Source organism: Molossus molossus, unplaced genomic scaffold, assembly GCF_014108415.1.
Source record: "Molossus molossus isolate mMolMol1 unplaced genomic scaffold, mMolMol1.p scaffold_m16_p_10, whole genome shotgun sequence".
Taxonomy (NCBI): Eukaryota; Metazoa; Chordata; class Mammalia; order Chiroptera; family Molossidae; genus Molossus; species Molossus molossus.
In genome coordinates this window covers 49,581,216-49,605,491 of record NW_023425345.1, presented here as the reverse complement: position 1 = coordinate 49,605,491, position 24,276 = coordinate 49,581,216, and the positions used below count along the sequence as shown (strand labels likewise).

At 46.7% G+C, this 24,276-nt stretch overlaps 2 protein-coding genes across 16 annotated transcripts in view; one reads left to right on the top strand and one right to left on the bottom strand.

The window, feature by feature from the left end:
- The window catches only part of ASB8 (ankyrin repeat and SOCS box containing 8), a 62,118-nt gene that overhangs the window by 28,819 nt on the left and 9,023 nt on the right, over positions 1-24,276 (top strand). For 5 of the 12 annotated variants that reach the window (XM_036252336.1, XM_036252341.1, XM_036252344.1 and 2 more), the window contains 3 exons: positions 1,007-1,170; positions 2,611-2,715; positions 4,620-6,492. In XM_036252336.1, coding sequence (XP_036108229.1) covers positions 1,042-1,170; positions 2,611-2,715; positions 4,620-5,252 — 867 coding nt within the window. In that variant the 5' untranslated portion in view covers positions 1,007-1,041 and the 3' untranslated portion in view covers positions 5,253-6,492. Of the gene's footprint in view, positions 1-1,006; positions 1,171-2,610; positions 2,716-4,619; positions 6,493-11,616; positions 11,864-24,276 lie in introns of those variants that run through there. The other 7 variants (XM_036252339.1, XM_036252343.1, XM_036252345.1 and 4 more) reach the window with 5 other exon arrangements.
- The window catches only part of PFKM (phosphofructokinase, muscle), a 54,378-nt gene continuing 37,666 nt past the window's right edge, over positions 7,565-24,276 (bottom strand). For all 4 annotated transcript variants that reach the window (XM_036252328.1, XM_036252330.1, XM_036252329.1 and 1 more), the window contains 21 exons: positions 21,531-21,604; positions 20,600-20,677; positions 19,265-19,454; positions 18,884-19,049; positions 18,093-18,137; positions 17,546-17,654; positions 17,326-17,421; positions 17,007-17,099; positions 16,001-16,126; positions 14,816-14,880; positions 14,284-14,347; positions 13,425-13,574; positions 12,932-13,002; positions 12,232-12,319; positions 11,994-12,146; positions 11,353-11,517; positions 10,251-10,312; positions 9,940-10,051; positions 8,519-8,618; positions 8,332-8,437; positions 7,565-8,094 (listed from right to left, as the gene is read on the bottom strand). In XM_036252328.1, coding sequence (XP_036108221.1) covers positions 7,950-8,094; positions 8,332-8,437; positions 8,519-8,618; positions 9,940-10,051; positions 10,251-10,312; positions 11,353-11,517; positions 11,994-12,146; positions 12,232-12,319; positions 12,932-13,002; positions 13,425-13,574; positions 14,284-14,347; positions 14,816-14,880; positions 16,001-16,126; positions 17,007-17,099; positions 17,326-17,421; positions 17,546-17,654; positions 18,093-18,137; positions 18,884-19,049; positions 19,265-19,454; positions 20,600-20,677; positions 21,531-21,604 — 2,258 coding nt within the window. In that variant the 3' untranslated portion in view covers positions 7,565-7,949. The remainder of the gene's footprint in view (positions 8,095-8,331; positions 8,438-8,518; positions 8,619-9,939; positions 10,052-10,250; positions 10,313-11,352; positions 11,518-11,993; positions 12,147-12,231; positions 12,320-12,931; positions 13,003-13,424; positions 13,575-14,283; positions 14,348-14,815; positions 14,881-16,000; positions 16,127-17,006; positions 17,100-17,325; positions 17,422-17,545; positions 17,655-18,092; positions 18,138-18,883; positions 19,050-19,264; positions 19,455-20,599; positions 20,678-21,530; positions 21,605-24,276) is intronic.

Genomic DNA, 24,276 nt, shown 5'->3' with positions numbered 1-24,276 from the left:
AACCACTGAGCCACTCAGCTGGGCGTTTCTTTCTTATTTTAGAATATTACCTCAAATATTTCCCATTTTTTCTTTGATGAAAATAGTTTAACAGTTTCACAGATGCTTTGTCATTAACAAAATGTATTTGTTCCTTAGCCTTTTTCCTCTCTTCTCACAGGTAACAATCACTTCTATGCCCTTTAGTCAATCAATAAACCAGTAATTATGAAATACCTTCTTTCTGTGAGACTGTGTGGACAAGGGGGAAAAAAAAGTGGAAGACAAGGGCCCTGGCCGGTTTGGCTCAGCAGTTAGAGCGTCGGCCTGTGGTCCTGAGAGACCCGGGTTCGGTTCCCGCTAAGGGCATGTACTTCGGTTGCAGTTTGTCCCCGGCCCTGGTTGGTCGTGCGGTGGCAGCCACTCGATGTGTCCCTTTCACATCGATGTTTCTCTCTATCTCTTCCTCTCTCTCCCTCCCACTCTATCTGTACAAAAAATGGAAAAATGTCCTCGGGTGAGGATAAAAAAATAGTGGAAGACAAGGACCTCGCCTTCCAAATGATTGCAATTTAGATGGAGAAGCCATAGGAATATAACTCTACTGCAAGTCCAAGTACAACAAATAATCTAAAGGTGGTGCTGATTATAAAGACCACAAAATTCAGAGGAGGAAAAAATATTTTGTGGCATCTTCAGCCTTTAAAAAATCACCTTCTTGTGTACACTTGTTTTTAAACCACCACATGGAGCTCCTTGGGGTTCTTAGGCCTCCTGGGGAGATCTTGTGCTAGTGTAGGTCAGTGAGTAGACTGAGGTTCTAAGGGTCAGGTCATTTGTGTCCAAGTTTACCCAGCTCCATAAACTACTATTATTAATTTTTTTCCTTATGATTAAGAGAAAATGATATTAATCATTCATTTCTTTAAAATCTGCTTTTAGTGTTGGGAAGGCCTCAGAGGACTCCTACCCCTAAGGACAGGTGTGCTCAGTGATATTTTGTATGCCTAAAACTTCTTTGTTTCAGGCAGTTTGGAGCATGTGAACATACCCTGAGCCTTGATGAGTTCCAGTATGTGGTATATTATGCAGAGCATTCAGAGCAAATACTCTCTCTCAGAGCGCTTAATCCGAACAATCGCTGCCATTCGTTCCTTCCCACATGATAATGTAGAGGACCTCATCAGAGGGGTGAGTGTGCTGTTATTGACACAACAGTCTTTGGGGAGGTGAAGTGGGAAGGTTCCTGGAGAATTCTAATAAATTACAGATTTGCAGCTTTGACTCAGTTCAAGATCACAAAGAGTGTTTGCAATATTCTTAAATGTATTAACTTGACCACTGAAATATATGTTCCTTATTGTTTGCTTCTTTTCCCCTCTGCTTTTCACTTTGAGCATCTGATATTTTCCTTCAGGAAATGTGTTCTAGATGACCATGGTCTCAGGTTCTTTGTGAAATCTTTATCTGGATATGGTCCCTGTGGGATCCAGCAAGCTCAGAGTCTTCTACACATGTACTGGGGAGGAAGGAGACCAGGAAAGCAGAAGTGATTTTCAAATCCTTGTGGTTTATAATGAATCCATAGAGAAATGTCACTTGCTTTCTATCATAACAACAGCTACCACTTCTAGTTCTATAAAGAATAGTATCAACCCCTAACATGTATGGTAATTTTTGACTTAAGAAAACACTTTAATATCTGACATTTAACCACTACTGTTCAGTAATTCTGTTACATAACTGTTGTATCCTGATACCTATTTCTGTGTATTATTCCTGTTTAAGAGAAGTTACAGGGTAATTTTTTGATCACTAGAAAATACATCCAAATGGTTACTTCTGTATATTCTTTTTAACAACTTTAGAATCCTTATTTACAGCCCAGAGCTCTGTAGCTGCTTCAGAGTTGTGTGCCATAGTGGTGAGAAGAAAAAGTCAAACAATGTTAGCTTGTTCTCAGCAAAAATGGTATCAGAAGACTCCGCAGTAGAAATTTTGTCAGGTTCTAATTCTAGCTCTGCTGCTGAGTCATTCAGTGACTTTGGTCTGACTGTGGTATCTCCAACTCCTTGATCAGATTTGAAAAATAAGTACCAGCAGGGGCTAGATGGCACAGAATGCTGAGACTAAGAGGCTACTTTGAAAATGTTTGTAAACAAAAAAATGATGTAAAGATGACCTTACTGTTAGTGATGGTCATCTGTTGAATGGCAAAAAGAGTGTGCGCGTTCTGCTGGCTTCAGTCCAATAGACTCACTTTCCCGACTTTTTCAGAGCATGGTGACCATAGAAAGCTTTTCCAGCTTTCCTGCCTCTTAAGGTTCCCACCACTTTTACTTATCAGGTTATGCCCTTAGTGATGTCAAAATGACCTCTGGCAGGCTATCTTGTGGAGAAAAATAACTTGATTTAAGGAATTGACAGTCCCTTTTATTCATCTCCAGTGTTTTTGCTTGGTTTGGCTATTAGCATCATAATGTTATTTAATTAATAAGGACAGAAACTGGGACCATTAGTCTGTTTACAGTACAGACTTAGAACCCTCTTCCCCCTGGACTCAGTTCTGAGTTTCGTCTTGCTCGACGAGCCAGAGTTGAGCACCCTGACTGAAGTTTCCTTCTGCTGTAGGGAGCAGATGTGAACTGCACCCATGGCACACTGAAGCCCTTGCACTGTGCCTGCATGGTGTCCGATGCTGACTGTGTGGAGTTACTCCTGGAAAAAGGAGCTGAGGTAATGTTCTTAACACTGTCACATTAATGATTCACTAAGACTGGAGCTTCACATGTTCTTAAAATTTCTCTCTTCTCCCATCTCTACCCACCTTCTAGCTCATGGTAACATTGGCATAGACCAATATTAAAGCAAAATGTAATGGCAAATATATAAAATCATGCTAAGGATTTCATTCCTTTGCCTTTCTTTTTAAGTTGTCCAGGAAGAAGAAATTTTATCCCCTTTCTCTCCCAGCCTTCCATTTAATCCTTTTATTGCCTGTTGACTATCCAAGAGCTATAAGTGCAGAGGTCCCTCAACTCTGATTAAATCTAAACAGTGTGAGACCTGCTACCAGAGGTGCCCTTCTAATACCATCACTGGGAGATACATATCATTCGGCAACCCCTTCCTCAATATTGGGCTACTGGTGCTATTTCTGCCACTAATTATTTTCTGTTTTAGTATATCTTGCTTCTGTCTTCTTTCTGATATGTGTTATCTTAACATAAAAACTATGGATTAATTTATGTTGGCATTAGCAAGAGGCAGCATAGTATAATGAGTGATTAAAAGAATGGACTCTGGAGCCAGACTTCATGAATTTGAATTCCAGCTGTCACTTCCAGCTGTGTGACCTTGAACAAATTACTCAACCTTTATTTGCCTTAGTTTCCACATCTGTAAAATGGGGATGTTGATGGTATCTTTATAAGGTCATAAAGTGTTTAGAAAACTGGCAATGTAGTAATTGCTAACTCCTTGTTAAATAAATATTAGTTTTGACTCTTTTTTTTGGTACGTGCCCCTAGCAAGAACCGAACCCAGGACTCTTTGGTCCACCAGCTGATGCTCTAACCGCTGAGCCAAACTGGCCAGGGCTTAGTTTTGACTTTTGGTGAGCATTTTTAACATGCACATGCTGAGGCGCTAATTTGAATCTTACATGCTATGAGGTTGTTGTGCAGGCCCCAAACACACTGGTCAGTTAGCCTAAGGGGCAGCCGCAGCATCTGAGCTCTACGTAGCCATGTTGTCTATAGTCATTATCTAGCCCATGATTTTTGTGATGAGTGGCCCTGAAGTGAAAGATAGTGATTAATGTCAATGATGAAAGTGAAAATATCTTGGGGGTGGGAAGGGGGAGACAGTGTTTAGCTAAATAGAAGGTTGAACTGTTCAAAAGGTTTGTTTTTCTTTATCGCATTTTATGGAGCAAGATATACTATATATAAATTTGGGGTTTGAAGTCTTGTGGCCTTAAAAAATTATGGGTGCTGCTTTTTAAAGCAAGCAGCTGCTCTTCCAGCATTGGGAGATTTGGGCTCTGACCTCCACATGCTTTCATGCAGGTTCTCTCGAGACTCCACAGCATATTTTTGCAAGGGGCTGACATGGATGAACAATTTGAGCTTCTCTGTATGGCTAAAGAGCACACAGAGCTACATGGGCAGAGCTTTGTTTGGCCTCATTTCTTAGTCTGGTTGCCCTTAGCCACCGGATAGAGTGAGTTGGGATAAGTAAAATAATCCAAACCTTTCCTCTGGCTAGTATATTCAAGTTGCTTTCCAATAAATGCCTTTCAGAGTAGTTGTAAAGACTTAGACTTCATCTTCTCTTTCTTTAAACCTTACTCTATGGTAGAGATTCTAGTGAGTAATAAATAAAAGCAGCAGCAATCACCTAAATAATGCAGGCCAGCCAATCAGTACACATAGTAGTGTTGGTTGTTTGGGGACAGTTTTTTTCCTAAGCTCCTGTCATATCTCTACCTTGGTCACCAAAGACCCCTGAGAATTGCTGATTGACTCTCTTGTTCAGAACATTACAAGCAAAGGTAGTGGATGAATATGCAAGCTTCTTTACCCACCTACCATCCTCAGTAGTCTGTCTACCATAATGTAGTTCCTCCCTCTCTACAGGTGAATGCCCTGGATGGTTACAACCGAACAGCCCTCCACTATGCAGCTGAGAAGGATGAGGCTTGTGTGGAGGTCCTACTGGAGTATGGTGCAAACCCCAATGCACTGGATGGCAACCGAGACACCCCACTTCACTGGGCAGCCTTTAAGAACAATGCTGAATGTGTGCGGGCCCTTCTAGAGAGTGGGGCCTCTGTCAATGCTCTGGATTACAACAATGACACCCCACTCAGCTGGGCTGCCATGAAGGGCAATCTTGAGAGCGTCAGCATCCTTCTTGATTATGGTGCAGAGGTCAGAGTCATCAACCTAAAAGGTCAGACACCCATCTCCCGCCTGGTGGCTCTACTAGTCAGGGGACTTGGAACTGAGAAAGAGGACTCTTGCTTTGAGCTCCTCCACAGAGCTGTTGGACACTTTGAATTAAGGAAAAATGGCACCATGCCACGAGAAGTGGCCAGAGACCAGCAACTATGTGAAAAACTGACTGTTCTGTGCTCAGCTCCAGGAACTCTAAAAACACTGTCTCGCTATGCTGTGCGCCGCAGCCTGGGACTGCAATATCTGCCCGATGCAGTGAAGGGTCTTCCACTGCCAGCTTCTCTGAAGGAATACCTGCTGCTTGTAGAATAGCCTGGAGCCTGGAGACGTTTGCACCATCACGCAGGCAACTCTGGGTGAGGTTTCCCTCTCACTACTGTCTCTTTGTCTTGGAAAACAGGAAAAGCAGCTGTTCCTGTTGTGTGGTCTATATTTTGAGGCAACATGTCACAACAGTAACCTCCACACCATCTCCTCTCCCCAAACCAAGCAACCGAACAACAACAAAATCTCTCACTTTTGTTTTCTGTTTACTTGGCTGTTTATATTGCACCCTGCAAAGAAGAGGTCTCCCCCTACTCCCCCCCTGCCCCCCCACCCCCACGCCATTTAGGGAGTAAGTCAACAGTGCAACCTACATTTCTCTAGGAAGATGACAAGTACATAGTACTTAAAGAATGTGTTTGGTTTTCCTTTGGGGACATATTAATATTTCGGAATAATCCTCTGGAAGCATTGTAACTGATCTGTGAAGAAGTTTAAGAAAATTCCAGCTAACATTGTGGCCCAAAGATGAAGGTACTACAGCCTCAAATAGTGTGCAGATTGAGAATTGGGCTGGGTGGTATCCCTAGAGTGCCACATCATGGGGCATTCAGAAGGGACTGGCCCCCTTTCTCACCATCAAAAGAAACAGCAGTCTTTGCCTCTTTTCCTTGCTTGTACCCAAGGATTACAATTCAGCAATATTATTTCAGAAAGATTGTCTTGCTGCTTTCCACATAGGAGAGCAGGTTCTAAGCAGCCCTAAGAACTCTCTTCTAATGCACCTCTTTCTCTTCCTGAAAGCCAGTTTGCTCTAATGGCTTAACAGGCATTTTCTGCACCATAGACAAGGTGTTTGCTCTAGTGGAGAGGAGTTAGGCTACCTTTTCCGGTGGGTCTTCCTCATTCCCTGTATGAAACTCACTCTGCTAAAGGCTTGGAGTTATTTTTCTTTCAGTTGTTTTGGAAAATTTGCTCTTTACTGATCTATACAAGACATTGGTGGAAGGGATGGAGTTGGGGGCTGGGGGAAGGCATTGTGAGAGCTTCTTTAGAGATCTTCCACCTACCCAAAAAAGATCTGTTTTAGTGAACAATAACTTAGTCAACAGTACTCCTTTTCATGTTCCTAAACTAGATCAAGTTGTTATTGATCTTAAATGACCTGTATGCAAAATTGAAAACCCTTTAAAAAAGAAACATTTGGGAACTACAAATAAAAATGAACAATCTGCTGACACAGCTAATTTGAAAAAGTATATCTGCTTTTGCCCTTGCCCTTTTGTTATTGGTGTTTTTGCTTACTTAAAAAATAAACAGTTTTAAAAGCAACTTTGGCAATTTCTGCTATTCCTATTTTTCTCTACATTATTTAATCACCCTGAGCTCCAGTGTCCTCATCTCTGAAATGGGGCTATCAACCCCCTCCCCCCATAGGCTGTTTTGAGGATTCAGTGATAACAGTGCTTGATATTTATTGTTAATTCCTATACAAAGAACATTTGGCTGCTTTAATTCTGGACTCTGATAAGCCTTCTCAGTCACTACACTTAGGTCTTTTGTTAGGGTATAGAAATAATACTTTGGACAGCCAGCAAAAGTTATATATTAGAGATATCCCTTCTTCCAAACCCCTGTCAGCCTGAACCTTCTTCCTGCTTCATTAAGCAGGTGAGGAAACTATGAGTTGGGAGGAGTATGTATGCCTTTGCTGAGAGCCAGGATCTGGTTATTGGAGGCTAAGCTTAAACCTGGCATTAACAGGGCACCATCCTAACCATTTTGGGTATAATTTGTAGTCCCAGTCCTGAAGACCAACTGTATTACACGAGCACTTGGCTAATGAGGAAGAAGCTGTTTTTATAGAACAGAAAACAAATTAAGCTGAATAAGAACTGACATCTTTCCAAAACAGTATTGCAACCAAACCAGGTTTCAGACTAGGTGTCTCAATTTCCCAAGCTTTCCAAATATATATGTTTCCCCACAAAAGGAGTCTGGCTTTCATCCAAGAAAGAGTACAGGGGAATAGTTGAGAAGGGAGAACCCTGGGCTGAAAGTGGAGGAGTAGAGATCATGGGAGGGCTGGAAAAAAGCAACTCTGGATAATGGGTATATGATCAAGGGAAGAAACAAAACTTTAGCTTAAGGGAGACTGGAGCATTGTACTGGCTGCAGAGGATGCAGGAGCAACCAGTGCGGGATGAAGGTGAAGACCAGTGTACTATGTTCTAGGACCCTGTGTACAGAGCCAGGAGATGCTGCAGGAGTCGATGGGCTGATCACATGGGCTGCATTTCTTGGGTGTTCTGTCAGATAGTGCTACATTTAACTTACGAAGATAACAGGAGATCCAAAAGCACAGTGACCAGTTGGCATTTATTAGTGTAATTATTGTTTGTCACTGTAGCAAATGTAGAGGAATCAAGACTTTGTTATCTCAAAGAAATAAATAAAGCTTATTTTTAGGAAAATTTTAACCGAGTAACTGAAATCTAGCAGTAGTACTAGAGGAGCCCAGCCTGTATGATGGATGAAGCTGGGTAGAAGTCTTGATAAATTCTACCTAAAGGGAGCTTTCACTCATTGCCCTCTAGCCAGAGCTGATCTTGGCTGCAGTTACAGAATAAAAGGAAACCTAATGAAAAACGAGCTAAACACTTGAAAATGTGTGGTCTTGGGTCTATCTGGGGGGCAGTGAGCTGACCATGATCTGACAGTCCGCTCCTCTTACTCCAAAGATGTTTAGACAGGAACTTCTCCAGACCGCTTCCGACTAATGTGCTCCAGGTGAGCGTGCTCTGAGGTATCCAAGTCAATCTCGTATTTGGCTAGGATTTTGAGGATGGGCCTCAGCTTCAGCCACCACTGTTCCTTGGGGATGCGGTGTCTACAAAGGAATGAGATGATGATTTAATCTTTCAGCAGCGCTATCAGCTTCTATCGAAGGCTTATGGGAAGAAGTTGAACAAAAGAGTCTGGATTTAGGGCACGGGTATCAGATCTTAAGTAGGTACCACTACTGGTGTTACTCCTAAGACAAGGATTGAAGACAGTCAGCAGGCTGGGAAAAGTAGACCTTGAAACTACCAGGGAGGGAACTACTCCAGGAAAAAGATGTACTCACTCAAAATCAGTCTGGTCCTTCAGCTCAGTCACTGGTTGAAAGACCAGGGCCCGCTTACGCATTCCTAGAACACAGCCTGAGTCTGGAGTATTGGCAAAGATCCGTCCTGCAATGAGGAATGGTCAGTCGGCTTCTGTAGTGGGGAGCCAGCCTCTGTGGAGGGGCCTTATCCTCTTATCCCACCTACCATTACGGTAACTCTCTTTGATTTTCCCGGTCATCCAGTTCATAGCCTTGGCACCCATCTTAGTGGCAAAATTCCTGTCAAATGGAGTTGGGCTCCCACCCTAGAAAAAGAATAATAAAAATTACAGAGGGAAGGACTCTAACTGAGCAGCAGAGATACCTGAACACACAGAGAAAGGGGAAAGAACGGGCCCCAGGTTTAGAGCCAGAAAGAGGAACCCAGAAATCTAATTATGAAAGGAAATCCTGAGATAGTCCTGGAAACCAGGGTGAGCTGGCCCAGCACACTTGGCCATTTGTGTCAGGTATAAGAGTTACTAATTAGTTAAAGGGGTGACTGGTGTCACAAAGGCCTCTTTAGCGCCACAGCTGCCAGACCCTGTTCATGTACTTCTCGTGTTGCTGGCCACTCAGCTGCTTCCCCACCCGCTTCAACCTAGCAGCTTTTGTCAGTCGTCGTCAATGACATCCGCGTGTTCCTTGTGGCCCAGTCTGGATGCCCTTGGTAGCACCTCAGAATATATCAAACATGTAGATTTTTCCTGAAATCTAAGAGAAAGTAGGTGGGAAAGTGGGAAGGAAAAACAGTAATTTTATGCTTTAATACAATAGTACCCCATTCCTGCATGGGCTGAGAAGCTCCTTCAAAAGCAGATACTGGGAATTCATTTGTGGGTAGAGAAAGGTCAAAGGTCAATGCTTACATAGCATCGGCTAGGGACATTTGGGATGGGGGAGGTCTCAGACTACTGGTACCATTAGTGAGTGAGGCCTGCTTTGGGTGGGGACTGAATGTGGGGACTGGATGTTTAATACAAGGGAAAGGAAGTCCTTTTCCCTGGAAACGCAGTGAGTGGAGATGGGGCCCAACAGCAGCAAGGTGTCTGCAGTCATTCCACAGGTTCCGCATGAAATGTGTGCTGGGAAGAACAATAGACTAAGCTCATTCTGGCTCTCATCCAAACTAAACGAAAGGCCCTGAAAAAATTATTTCCCCTCTTTGAGCCTCATTTTCTTCATTGCAGTCAGTGGGTTTTGACTGGAGACAATTTTGCCCTCCAGGGGACACTGGCAATGTCTGGAGACATTTTTCACTTGTTACAACTCGGTGTGGTGGTGCTACTAGCATCTCGTGGTGGAGTCCAGCGATGCTGCTAAACTCCTACAATGCACAGAACAGCCACCATGACAATGAATCATCCTGCCCAAAATGGCAACAGTGCCGAGGCTGAGAAACTCTGCCCTAAATGAAGAGAATGGGCCACATAATCTCTAAGGCCGTTTCCAGGGTAAAGATGTTTTGGTTCTGCCTGTAACAAGAATGTAGGCTCGTCCTCTATGTGGCACTGACAGCCTCCAGCACATCGGAGGCTGGTGGGGTATGGCTGTCTGGTGAAGGGCAGACTGGGGCGTCTCCCCTACCTGCTGCATGTGGCCAAGCACATTCTTCCTGCTGTCGAAGATGCCCTTCCCCTCCTCAGAGTACAGGTTGAAAATGAAGTCAGTGGTATAGTTCTCATTGCACTTCTCATTCCTGCCAGGTAGAGACCAAATGCCCATGACTTTCTGTCTCCCCAATCCAGCACCCCCTTTCTGCCTTTGTAGACTCTGTTCTGCCCTCTTCTGTCTCCTCCTGTGGTTCAGGGTCTCTGCCTTTGTAACCACAGCTTCCTCAGTGCCCCAACCATGAATCCATTCTCTCTTCAGTTAGGAACAAACTGTAGATGAGGTACCTTAACACCAAGCCCCTTTTCACGGTCGTTTTCATCTTTTGCACCAGATGTTCAACATTCGCCTGCAAATGAAACAGTAAATCCTGAGCCTGGATGGGAGTGGATAAGTCTGGGCAAGTGCAGAGACCTTTTCCCCACCAGGCTCTCCCAGAGGGAGAAGGACCTGGAGGAGAGCTGTTTACACCTGGGCCTGCACTGGGCCTGATTCCTTTCTGGAGCTCAGTGCAGACTGACATGTAAAGGAAGACTCCCATGAGACAGGCAGAGCTGTAAGAAGGAAAGCTGGAACAGCTGTGGTGACTGCCAGTTTTTGGCCCCCTCTCTCCCCCTCTCAATTTCACTTTCTAGAGGTTTCTGGTTCCCTCAGAGGGCTGGCTGTGCTCACAGTGTCGGTCTCTGAGTGAGATGCTTGTATGTACAGCACTGGTTCACCCGGGAGGAACCAGTTCCTTCACATGGGCTTTGAGTTGGGGGTAGGAGAGAAAGAGTCCCACCCTCCATTCCTGCCAGGTGCTGGCGGGGGTCTTGGATTAGGAGTTCCTTCAGCCTGCCACCCCCTTCCCTGTGTGACTTTTTTTCCTCCAGTGAGCTGGGATCTTGGAAAATAAGGATCTTATGGTCCCTCTGTGAAAGAGGGCTCAGAGCCTCACCCTGGAGGCGAAAGGGTATTCCCTCCTCACAACTGGAATGAGAAGAGTCTACTTTGGTAGCAAGGGGAACTGAAAAGGGCAGCGTGGGGTAGTAGAAAGATCACCAACTTTCTCAATCAGTTATGAGTTTAGAACGTTTTTAACCTCTAAACCTTTCCCATCTGTAATATGAAGATAATATCTCCCTTGCATGTCTGTTGTGAAGGTAAAATGAAAAACACTCATAAAGGGCTGAGCAGCACCCTCCCTTCTAGACAAATGCTCCAACAGGCACGTGGTTGTGTGTGTGGTTACACCAGGCGATGCCCGCTCCTTCCAGCCTCCTCACAGGAACCCGCAGACCGATCAGCTCCGTCCTCATCTTGAGCTCCCGCAGCTCAGGTCACAGTGGGGACAGTGGGGACAGACTGGGGAGGGGCGAGCGGCCTAGTAGGCTCTGGGTGGCTGTCTACCTGCAGGTCTCGAATGGTGAAAGGCTCCTCAAAAATGTAGGCAGCATCGGCCCCGGCTGCCAGTCCTGCCATGGTGGCCAGGTAGCCGCAGTAGCCGCCCATGGTTTCAATGATAAACACCCGACGCTTGGTGCCTGCCGCTGACTGCTTGATGCGGTCACAGGTCTGCAAAGACAGGGTCATAGAAAGACAGGGTCAGGGATCTGATCCTTGTCACTTCCGTGGCCCTGTCATAACCTAACTCTGGAACTATCTCCTCCCCAGGCCAGCAGGGCCCAACAGCCGCAGCAACGGCAGCGCACTTGCCAAGCACACGGAGGAGCTTCTCTCCTGGGAAGGAAGGTGTACCTACCCTTTCTGTTGCTCAGAGCATGGAAATTAGGCTGTATAACCTCAGAGGAAAAACAACATTTGGTCTGCGGAGTCCTGAGGCATTTTCGGTTAGAGGACTCACAGGTGAGGAGACTTAACACCATAGGCATGGTTAAATAAAGTCCGTGCACACGTCTGGGCTTGAAGAAGCTTTTTTCAAACACTGCCACTTGGTTGGTACACAAAATGTATATCACTTTCCAGGACCAGATTCAGTCCAGGGCTTATAATCCTGGCTAGAGGCATGGGCAGTGGCGGCGGGCTCTCACCGTGCAAATTGTGTTGAGTGCTGTGTCAGCCCCCACGCTAAAGTCTGAGCCAGGGACATTGTTGGAGACCGTAGCAGGAATGATCACAAATGGGATGCAGAGCTCGTCATACTGCTTCCTGCCCTCCATCAGTTCCAGGCCCCCTGTGTAAGCCTGGGAAGACAGTAGCAGGGGCAGGAATGAGGGGAGAGGGAGAGTTGAGGGTGGGAGGGAGAGGAATAAACGGCATGGCACTCACCTCAAAGCCCCCAATGATGACAAGGCCCTGAATGTTAAACTTAGTGATGCTGGCACTGATCTGTTCTAAATTCTTCTTGGGCAGAGTCCTAGTTGATGGGGGAGAGGGGCAGGCAGGAGTGGAGGGGGGTGGGGATAGGGGTGGGGGTGGGGAGGGAAGATAATGAAATGTGGGGAAGAGACAGCAAAATCGAGGGAGAGAAAAGTTAGCGTTAGAGGACACTTCACTTATAATCTCTTGATTTGTGCCCTCTTGCCAACCCCACCCCTGTCCAAGAGCACACGCCAGAGCTCTAAATTGCCAGAGCTGCTAAAAGATGTTGGATGGGCAACTGTGAGCTTAGGGGGTAGAATCCCAGTGGTCCAAGCAGACTCTGACCTGATGAACTGATGCCCACATTCCAAGGACACCTTTTGTTTTTAATCCTCACCCGAGGATATTTTCTCAAATATCTTCACAAGAGTGTATGTGTGTGTGTGTGGGGGGGGGGGTATCGATGTGAGAGGGACACATCGATTGGTTGCCTCCTGCACAACCCCAACCAGGGCCAGGGATAAACTGCAACTGAGGTATATGCCCTTGGCTAGAATCGAGCCTGCGACTCTTTGGTCTGTGGGCTGATGCTCTAACTACTGAGCCAAACCAGCCAGGGCCAAGGGATACCTTTAAGGGGTAACTAGGAGAGGGTAATGCCACTTACCTTTTAGTTCCAAGTTTAGAACCACCTTGGCCAGTCCAGCCCCCCACGTAGCTCCAGCCAGCTTCCTCGATCTGTAGGGAAAGGTCACACAGGTCTGTGTCGTGGTCTGATACCACCTGAGTTCTGACCTCACTCTGACACCTCCCTGGTCGGAAGAACACCAGGGATTGGCTTTTCCCCACCTTGTTGAGCCTCTTCCACCCTTACTGTTCATTCTCAAATAATAAGCACCTACTTTTACGTCAAGCACTGTGCTGAGCTTTGGGAGAAAAAATTAAATAAGATATGTTGCTTGCAAAGGGTTCACTTCAGTGGCCCTTGCCTGTTCCTACTGTCCTAAAATCAAATATCTACTTCTACTCAAAACCTGAGAGAGAAAGGTAGTGAGGGACAGGGGACAAAAAGAGAACAGACAGGTGACTTCTGCTACACTATCCCCCATGGCTGCTCCTTGGCCCCAGAGTATCACCCCCTTTCGTTTCAGTCCCCGTACCTGACCCTTGGCCAGGCCCTCAAAGCCGTCGTGCACCACCAGGACTCGGTTGCCCTGGATAAGGCCAATCCTCACAGTGGAGCGAACAGCAGCATTCATGCCGGCTGCCGGGGCCCCCACATTCATCACAGCCACTGTGTGCAAGCCAGCCTGCGGAGAAGGAAGCAGAGAGGGAGGGTCAGTAAGGAAGCTGAACAGAGTCCCTTGTGGTCCTTGAATCAGGACATCTGCCTGAGAACACACACCCCTTTCTCAGGGAATGCAAACCAGTATCACAAACCAGTAAATGAAGCTGCTCTCCCTGACCCCAGATGTCATTATATAATGAATGAAGACCTTCCAGAGCAGCATTTCCCAAACTGAGGTCCTTGGACCACTCGCATCAGAATCTACCTAGGGGCCTTGTTACTTGTTAAATGTGCCTCTTCCAGGGCCCTGCCCCCAATCTGACTCTCTTCTGGAGGAATGACCCAGGAATCTGCATAAGCAGCCCAGGTGACTCTGGCAGTAAATATAGAGAAACTCTACTCCACTGGAAGAGGTGGCCTACACACACTTAGATGTGACTATTCCCAGACTTGCCCAGAGCAAATACCTGAGCCCTCTTTCCTTGCATGCTATCTTGTCAGCCCTGAACTGGACACGGGTCTTGGGCTAAAGATATCCAGGGCACCCTGAGAACGCAGGGCTGGTGTCTGGGGTGGCCAACAGAAAATAATCTTAGTCGGGCTGGGGACTTGATACTGAAGGTGACAGTGGGGCGAAGTTGGCAAGGCTGCAGGTGGTAGGACCTGGGAGAGACACTTCATAAAGGGAGACTGGGGCAGCAGAGGGTCAAGTAGGGAGAACTTGCCAGTACCTTAGACACTGGGGGTCTGACATGAGCCAGAAGCTTGTATACCTCCCAGTTGTTCATGAAGCTCCTGTAAAAAGTACAGAGACAGGTGCCTTCAGTCCATTCCCCAGGCCAGAAGCCAATGGGATCTGGTCTGAAGTTTTGTTGCCAGTGTGAAAATCCACAGGGCAAACCTCTATGGACATAAGTGGGCGAGAGTAGGAACTGGGCAGGGGCTGCAAAGGGGGCATGGATTCATCCAACACTCCTGGGCACTCTTCTCCCAGGCTCAGCACAAGAGACTGCCCCTGGCCTGTAGAAACTTATCTAGCTGGGCCCCACACAGAGAAATAGCAGATTATAGAAAGCCAATATCAGGGAGGTCACCCTTGGGATGAACTGAGCCTCCTGGGCACTTCACAACTAATTCTCTTGGAAAGAAAGTGTGCAGAGACGATAAGAGGAAGAGGCAGAAGCTCCTATTTTGGGTCAGAAGCTCTGCTCTTCATTTGGCATCTCACTGCTATAGCTAGCCTGCTTCTGGTCGTTTCCTCACCGGCCTCTCAGCTTCAGGGCTTCGTCAAACTTCTTCTCGTTCATGGCCTTGGTCACATCTTTGGTCTGAGGGAGGAGCACAGCAACAGTCATGACTCCGGGGCAGGTTCTGCACAGCTGGAGGCCCATCCCATGGGGAGACTGCCCATCTCTGGGCTTGTGATTAGGTCCTGCCCACCCCACACCCCACCTTTTCAATGCCCCCCAAACTTTCACAGAAGTATTTTTGTTTTTCCCTTAATTTTCTGAGTAATGAGCAGCAATGGAAGGCTGATCCAATGCTCTATTTAGGATATGGACAGAGTGGAGCAGTGCTCACTGATAAAATAGCATCTTCCTTCATTTCACACCCAGGGCCCAGCCCCCCAGTAGCCTCTGAATTAGTGAGGGCATGAAGAAGACCCTGCAGATAACCCAGTGAAGGAGAAAAGCTGATCTGGGCCATGTGCTTCCCAACTACTAACTTCTGCTGTGGCACCCAGGGCTTTGGCTCCGGGGCTTTTAGAGATACAGTTCCAAGCAAGGCTGGGCCAGTCTTGCTGTAGGTTGCTGGGCTCCTGAGTCTCAGAGAGAAGCAGGCCGAGAGGTGGGAGCCAGCCTGAGCATTCGGGCCAGACACTCCGCTCTCAGCCACAGTGTTCACTCTGTGGCATCAGTGATCCCCCTAAGAGCCACAGCATTTCCTGCGCACACCTGTTTCCAGGCACCGCATCAACCCTTCACTCTTTTCTCCAATCCTTATAACAACCTCCAGGTGAGTGTTAGTACCTCATGTTGGTTCAGAGAAACATGTTCAGGGTAGAAATAGAGAAAGATATAAGCTACCTAACCAGACGTTAACAATATTCCTCTGCTTCTAATAAAGTTTGCATTTCTCTTCTAATAAAGACACGATGAAAGGGTTTGAGGTTGGACACCATGAGATAATGGGTCTCATTGCTAGGCAAGACATAGAATCTCCCATTCTTCGGGAACATTTCACAGATGGGGAAACTGAGGCTCAGTTAGAGCGGTTACAGATGCTATGCAAAGCCCACTGTGTCCTTTCCCCAGACGTCTCTGCCTCCACTGTACTGCCTTCCTTCTGCTCCTGTCCCAGCAGCCTTGGAGCTGGTCTCTTCCCCCGTAAGCTCCAGCTCAGAGATGGGTTTGGAATGTTAGGAAGAGGCGCTGGAGTCGTACTTACCACCTGGACACACTCCATGAGAGGCAGGCGCACAGCCTGGTTACCAGAGAGGCTCACCACACAGGCTGGGGTGTCTGGGGTCCCCTCCAATAGTGCCATCACTGCTTCTACACCCATCCTGCTGCCCTGAAGGAACCCAAGGAGCAAAGACAGTCTGGTTCAGGCCTCCCCATCTTGGCCTGGCCTGGGGAACCAGGGCCCGACTCACAGGGCTGAATTCCACAGTTAAGGACTGTAGCCAGAACCTACTGGGCTTTACCTCCCTGCCCAGATTTCATCTAAAGCTTCATTACTCTTCATCCTTTTGCCATTAGAACCCCAAGGATTCTACTTGATTCCAAAGAAACATGTCTACTATAGTAGTCAAGGGGATCAATGAGGCTTAATAATATTCCCTTCTTATTAGTAAAACAAGGAGAGATATTGCCTCTCTTCCAATGGAAGTGGGAGAAGAGGGTTCACACTCACTGTCTGAGATTAGCTCTTAACAACTTCACTAATGCTCATAGCTCTACGATATTAGACCTCACCACTGGGGGAGCATAGTTTCCCATCCTTCTTTTTTTTATCCTCACCCGAGAACATTTTTCCATTTTTTGTTCAGATAGAGTGGGAGGAAGAGAGAGGAAGAGAGAGAGAGAGAAACATTGACGTGAAAGGGACATATCGAGTGGCTGCCACCCACACGACCAACCAGGGCCAGGGACAAACTGCAACCAAGGTACGTGCCCTTAGCGGGAACCGAACCCGGGTCTCTCTGGACTGCAGGCTGATGCTCTAACCGCTGAGCCAAACCTGGCCAGGGCAAGTTTCCCATCCTCTTTAGCAACAGAAGAGAACTCCTGAATGTGTGGGAATGGATCAAGGCCACTGCAGTCCAGAGGCTGGTGGAGGGACAGCATGACCAATGGTTTAAGGCCCTGTGCTGGTGAAGTACAGTCCTGCAGGGGAAGGACAGCAAGTTGAGGATTCTAAGGTAGGAGGGCCACCAAGCCCCAAGACTTACCAGGATTCGGTCAAAGGCTGACGGTGTCCCACCCCGCTGTACATGCCCCAACACAGTGACCCGGGTGTCATATCCCAGACGCTTTACCACCAGCTGAAAAGACCAAGAGAGGAACAGAGTCAGAGAGAAAACACAGATGTAGATAAAACATGGGCAAACTTATCCTCTTATGTGACATGATCCCTGGGTGGGAGGAGCCAGGGGGCAGGAAACCTGGGGAGGGATCTGCAGGAGGACTCAGGAAGACTCAGAAACCACTAGCCGTGGGGCCAGGAGTGGGTAAGATGTTCAAGACACCTCTGACTTCATTCATACTAACGTTCTTGACGTCTTCGGAGGTGATTGGCTTCCCATTCTTGTCAATCGCACCCTCAGCCACAATGATGATGTTGAGACGAGAACCACGGGTCCTTGTCTGGTCAAACCCAAAGAAGAAAGATGGTCAGTGGAATGAAACTGATGGAGTGGACGTGGGTCATCAGTGAAACAGGGAGAGGTTTTTTGTGTTTTATTTAAGGGCAAAGAAAAAATGCCAGTACCTCGCTGAGCCGGCGACAAAGGTGTTCCTCCCAGTCATCATCTGGTGGACATTCAGGAATAAAAACCCAGTCAGCACCACAGGAGAGAGAGGTGACAAGGGCCAGGTATCTAGATGAGAACCAGAAGCATCACACTAGGATCTGTACCTGTACCCTACAAGTTCGCCAGTCCCCAGAGTTGGTGAAAGCACTGAGGACCCTCAGTTTCATTCTTGGGGTGAGGGTAAGAGCACCCTTAAGACAACTTCCCAGTGGGATTCTACCCCTGAAGAGTACTTTCCATTCATGCTTACTTTCTACAGTAGCTTCCAACCTAGAGCACTGTCTGTTCTTTCACATGCGTGTGTGCTTGTGCACACAGACACATGTATACACATGCACATGGAGGCCTGCATGGGAGGTGGAGTGGAGACAGGGAAAGGGGCCACACCAGGAGCTGCACGTGCACCTCCGGGTCTGCTTCCACTGGGGGCCTCTCTGGACTCTCCAGGGAAGAGGGAAGGGCTACTGGGTCCATGGAACAAACAAGTCAAGATGGGGGTCTTACCCACAGTGCCGGCCCATCACCTCTAGCACAAACGTCCTCTGGTGGCTGCAAGAGACAGAAACTTACACAGTCTAAGTATCCCTAAGGCCAAGATCAGCTGCCACCCACATTTAGGCCACGTGACGTCTCTGGGAGATATATTTATGCTGCTAGGCCTTAGCAGGTTTCCTGAGAACAGGAAGACCTAGGGGAAACACATCGGCCACAGCATGTCCCTCCTAGGCCTGAGGAAACACAGCAGTAAAAGGTGTCGGTACTGAGGCTCTGTTCCGAGAAGGGATGGGGCCGGGAAGGGAAGGGGAGATAGGGAAAAGAAGTGAAGAGAGGACCAGACCAACCTGGAATCCTCTAGGATTCCCCTGGGGTACCTGTTACCCTTTCAGCCACCCATTCTCCCACATTGCCTTCAAGTCCCCTATCCGTCGGGCAGGGGTGGTAACAGCCTCTATAATCTCTATGATGTGGGTGAAAGGGTGGCTCAGGTTTGGGCTCCCTGGATTTGTCTCAGTCTGGACAATAAACATTTGGGAGACTCCAGAGGTATTCAAGATCTCAGAATTACATGTTTGGACAGTGGGCTAGACAGAGGCAAAAAGCAAATCGTATAGCATTTCGAGAGCAGTGCAACTTCAGTGCTCTAGGGATAATTCCTAGTTTAAAATGTGTTGTAGCCTCAGAAAACTAGTGATTATAGTCACCATAGCGCATACACTTTCACCTTCTCTAGCCCATAGCCCTTTAGCCTGTCCCAGCTGCCATCCTCCTACGCTGCCTCCCCCCACCTCCGTTACCTCTGAGCGGTAGTAGTGATGGCATCTACAATTTCTATGATCCGGTGCAGGGCAGAGTCAGTGCCAATGGTCATATCGGTGCCACAAAAGTCATTGTCAATTGAGCCAACCAGGCCCACAATGTTCAGGTAGCTGGATTTTCTAGCCTCCTCAGGTGTGATCTTACCTGACAATGAAAAGCAAACCAGGAGCCCTGGGTGAGGTACCTGGCATGCCAAGGAGCAGAAGACCAGAGAGAGGGGCTGTAGCCAGTAGGAATTGTACTCAATGGCAGGACAAGGAGGGCAAAGACTGCCTGTTTCGTCTGGGTAATGACTTTCTCCAATGAGAGGGAAGGGGAGTATGCACCCACAAACAATACTGATGAGAACAATGTCTCACCCTCTTTCTGGAGGTCACTCAACAAGCCACTCCACTCAGAACGGAAGGTATCCGCTCCGGTGAGGCTGCCATCACCCCCAATGACACACAGATTGGTGATCCCACGCTTCACCAGGTTGTGGGCAGCTCGGAGTCGTCCCTCTCGTTCCCGAAAGTCCTTGCACCGGGCACTTCCAATCACTGTGCCTCCCTTTGGAGAAGAGGCAGAAGTCAGCTTGCCAGATGACACAGCCAAATTTGGGCTCAACATGCTCAGATTTCCCCAATTCCAACACCGTGATAGACTGACATAACCATGTGGCTCCCTTGGAAGTTTACTGACATCTTTCAGAGTCATTTGTCCCTCTAAAGGAGAGGGGAAATAATGCTGGCTGGGAGGTCACAGCGTCATCCCTCCATTCTGCTGTACTAAGGAAAGCTGCTAAGATCAACCCATTTGCTTGAAGGCTTTGCTAGCAAAGTGATTTTCCTCAAAGAGATCAAGGCAATACATAGATGCCTATTGGCTTTTGAAATAAACACCTTTTAAAAAGTCTCCCTACTGGCCTGACGTTACTGGGTTGTGTTCATCCCCATGTGCTTGGTAGTATTTTCCCCTCTACCACGCTGTGATTTCTAATGGTAACCAGGCACTGCCAATCTTTTCCCTTCGCTCCCTGGGATCTATGGTGCTAGTAAAAGAGCCAAAAAAAACCCCAGCTATTCATAGGAAAAATAGCTTCCCATTAAATTTCTTCCTATGATTTGTAGGGGATTGAGATAAAGAGTGGAGTTACAAATGTAATTTGTAGATTTTTCAGTAACTCATAAAAATGTGCATATAAAGACTTAAAGAATGTAGCAAAAAGGAGTATTTTTAGTTTTTTATTTTGTTGTTTGTTTGTTTTCTAACTCTGAAAGGCTCTCTGGGTTCCTTCCTCCCTTAAACAGTCCGGTTTCAGGTCATCTCACCACCGTCACATGAGGACTAGCATATTTCAGCCCTATTCTGGCTCTGGCTCTAGTCCTCGGTAAGGTTATTTTCAGGACCAGACCTTCCCCGTGACCCCAGAGCAGGACTTGCTTACGTGTCAGTTCCCCAGCTTGTTGTGCCTGTGACCTTTATATACAGAGCAAACTGTCCCATGATGACATCCCCACTCTCTCTCCTGCTCTAGGAAACCAGGGTGATATTTTCAAATGCAAAGAATAAAGGGCAAACACAGCCCCGGCCTCATCACTGAATCCCCTTCCATCAAACCACATGACAGGGAACTGGGGAAACCATGAGCCCAAAGCAGAGAGGGGCAAAACCAGGACAGCACAGACACGGGACAGGCATCCTCTAGAACGTACCAGCTGAAGCATCATCGAAACGCTCTCCCAGGTAGCTTCCCTGATGTGATCGCCACCATCCACCAGGCCTTGATAACCCTGTGGGGCACATTACACCCATTCATTCTCTGCTAGGCTTCCCCCTAAACTCCCAGGATCAAGACAGGATCCCCAGGAAGAGGTTCTCTGAGAATCAAGTCACCTGCTCCCATTACAGATTCCTGGATACTTGTGAGACTCCTCTATTTAACACAGTCTAAGGGAGGCGATCTTAATTTTTTCAATACCCTCTGCTAGTCTCTCCCATTTTTGATGTTCTCCCTAATATTTCATCTTAATTCCTCTTGTTCTTAGCTCATCCTATTTCCTCCAATCTGCTTCCCGGAGGAACTAGATAACAGATGGTTTTGGTAGCAATGGAGGAAAAGAAAATGAGATGCTGGAGGGAGGGAAAGGAATGTGACTTGAAAAGATGAGACTGTAAAATTGAAGAGAAGAAAGACAGCCAGACCTGACCTAAAGAAGACTGACAAAGAAGAGGAAACAAAAAGGAGGGAAACAAAGAGGAATTTGTACCTCGGAAAAGTAGGCAAACCACAGAAATCTAGTGAGACTCTCTCCTCCTACGGCTCTATCTCTGGATATACTCAATTTGCTGTGAAATACTAACTCATTTTCAGCTCCTCTCTCCGCTTCGGGGAAGAGGAGGAAGGATAGTTACTTCTTCCTTTAAACTCAACAGGCAACATGAGGACCCAGTCTGCAGATCCCTGGGTCCCACCATCATTACTGAAGCCAGGAGTAGGGAGGAGTAACACATGTAGATAGGGGGCCAAGACAAATCAGACACAGTAATGGGCCTGGGAGGTAAGGAAATAACAAGTGGGGAGAGGGAAGGGTCAGGTTAAGCGTACAACAGAGAAAGAAATGGAGAACGAAGTAGAAAACCAACCTCATGGACAAAGAAGACACGAGCACCAGTAAAGATACCAACTCGGACCACAGCCCGGACAGCAGCATTCATTCCTATAAGAGAAAAGAAAGAAATTAGAAACAAACAGGTTACTCTCAATAAAAGCAGCCTTGGAATCTAAGATATGAGAAAGTCCTTTTCCTAGGCTTTTCTCTGAATCTAGAATACTCCTCTCATGCAAGTGTTCTGGCCTCCCCATTAACACTGACTTACTTGCACTCAGTGTTAATGTCGCTCCAGTAACCCCCTTCTTCCCCCCTCCCCCCAAATCCTGTTTTTCCTAAGACCTTTCCTTGCCAGGGCAATCTGGGGAATAATACCCCTGAATGCTTATTGTGTTAGACACTGCTAAGTGCTTATCAAACATCATCTCAATTAATTCTATCCACATCCCTGGAGTTGCCTCCATTTTACAGATGTTTGGAAATTGAAATTCTAAGAGGTCAAGGTCAGGGCTGGTACTCTTAGAAAGCTCAGATTTGAGCCCTGGCTGGTGTGGATCAGTGATCAGAGCATCAAACCATACACCAAAGGGTCACCAGTTTGATTCCCAGTGAAGGGTATGTACCTGGGTTGCAGGTTCAATCCCTGGCCCTGGTCGGGGCATGTGCAGGAGGTAACCAATCAATGTGTTTCTATCACATCCATGTTTCTCTCTCTCTCTCTCTGCCCCTTCCTCCCTTCCTCCCTCCCACTCTCTCTAAAAATCAATGGAAACAATATTCTTGGGTGCGGATTAATTAACAAAGAAAAAAGAAGCTCACATTTGAATCCAAGTCCTAAAATGCCTAAACCACTACTGACCTCCATGCCATGCCCTCCTAATCCCAATGGCAGTACTCGGTTTCTTTGTGCCTTCTGCACTGAATCTAGACGTACAGACAGCTTTGTTCGGCTCTTCAGGACAAAGACATGACTCTCTGAGATCAGTGACCTGTCTCCATACATATACAGCTTTTCAGTGTCATTCGAGTTGGTGTATGTTCCAATGTGTACCACACAGTTAAGATCCTTTGGCTATAATGTAAGGAGGGACTCATGGTGATGTTTAAGGAATCATAGCACCATGAGATCAACTTCTTGTGAACCATTATTCAAGATATTCCAGAACATCTTTTGTTTCCATCTAAAATCTAGTAGTCACATGGCTCTTAACTCTACTTGGGGAGATATCTACCAGTGAGCACTAGAGAAGCCAGTGATGGAGAAATCTGTAGCACCAGACTAAAACTCATCACAAACTACTGCATAACCCAAAGCTATCTGGAAAGGAAGAGAATAAAAAAGACCAGAATGTCTGTTTCTGGTTGTTGTTTTGCTTTTCAGGCTGACAAAGTTTGTTATTACATGGCTATAAACTCCAAATCACACTGGAGGTCTATTCACTCATTGAACAAATGTTTAGTGAATACCTATCATGTTCCTGGCACTATGTAGGCACTGGGGATACAGCAGAGAAGAATACAGAGTCTGGGGATACAGCGATAAAGGACTTGGTAACAGTCCTCCAGACCTGTGAAGAATGATAATATGGTGACAATATGAATCCCTACGAAGGAGATGTGTACAAAGTGCAGAGGGAACAAGGAGACAGAGCATCTCAGCTGCCAGGAGGAAGTCTGGGAAGGCTGTACAGAAAAGATAACATTTGTGCCGAGACCCAAAGGACAACCTGGGGGAAAGTGTTCTAGGCAGAAAGAATAACACAAATAAATGTGGGTTTCAAGAAATAACCTTAGGTAATTCAGTATTATAAAGAGCAAAACATAAGATAGGACGTAATGAGCAATGAAGCTACACAGGTGGGCAGGCACCTATGAGCCACATGAGAAAGTCTGGTCTTAATTCTGTAGGCCAGTGTTTGACTAATGATCCATGGGTGATGGTTTTGTGGGCATGGGCATTTCTTTTGGGAGAAGGTCCACAGCTTTCATTTGATTCTTAAAAGGATCTGTAACAGCCCGGCCGGTGTGGCTCAGCTGATGCTTGAGCATCAACCCATGCACCAAGAGGTCACTGGTTTGATTCCCGATCAGGGCATATGGCCAGGTTGTGGGCCAAATCCCCAGTGGGGGGCATGCAGGAGGTGGCCAATCAATATTCTCTCTCTGTCCCTCTCCCTTCCTCTTTCTCTAAAATCAGTAAAGAACAAAAAAAGGGTCTGTGACAAAAAAAAAAAGTTGCAGACTATGAGAATTGTTGAAGCATTTTGAGAGTAGAGGGACAGGATGAGATCAACATATCAGAAGATCACTCTGGCAGCAGTGTGGAGGACAGATTGAGAGATAACGCTCAAATTAGATGGCTATCAATCAGCCTAGACAAAAAATGATGAGGTCCTAGACTGGCCGAGTGACATCTGGGACAAAACAGAGGTACTGGACAGGAGACATGCAGGAAACAGAAGCAACAGGACTTATAGCTAGCTAATTAGCAATGTGATTAGATTTCAAAGTTTGGAGAAGAAGAAGAAAATGTCCATGGCTGGTTTTCACTAAGGGTTAAAACTGTGGTAGAATTAACTGAGCAGAGGCAGGTTTTGATTTGGAAAGATAGAGGTCAGCATGATACACTCATATTTGGACATGCTGAGTTCCTGTGGGCCATCATGTGAACTTGGAGGAGACTGTCTCAAGAGAATATGAAGAATTAGAAGGGAAAGGGCAAGGAATGAAACCTGAGGAAAACCAACATTGAAGGAATGGTCAGGGGGCGAGGGAATCCA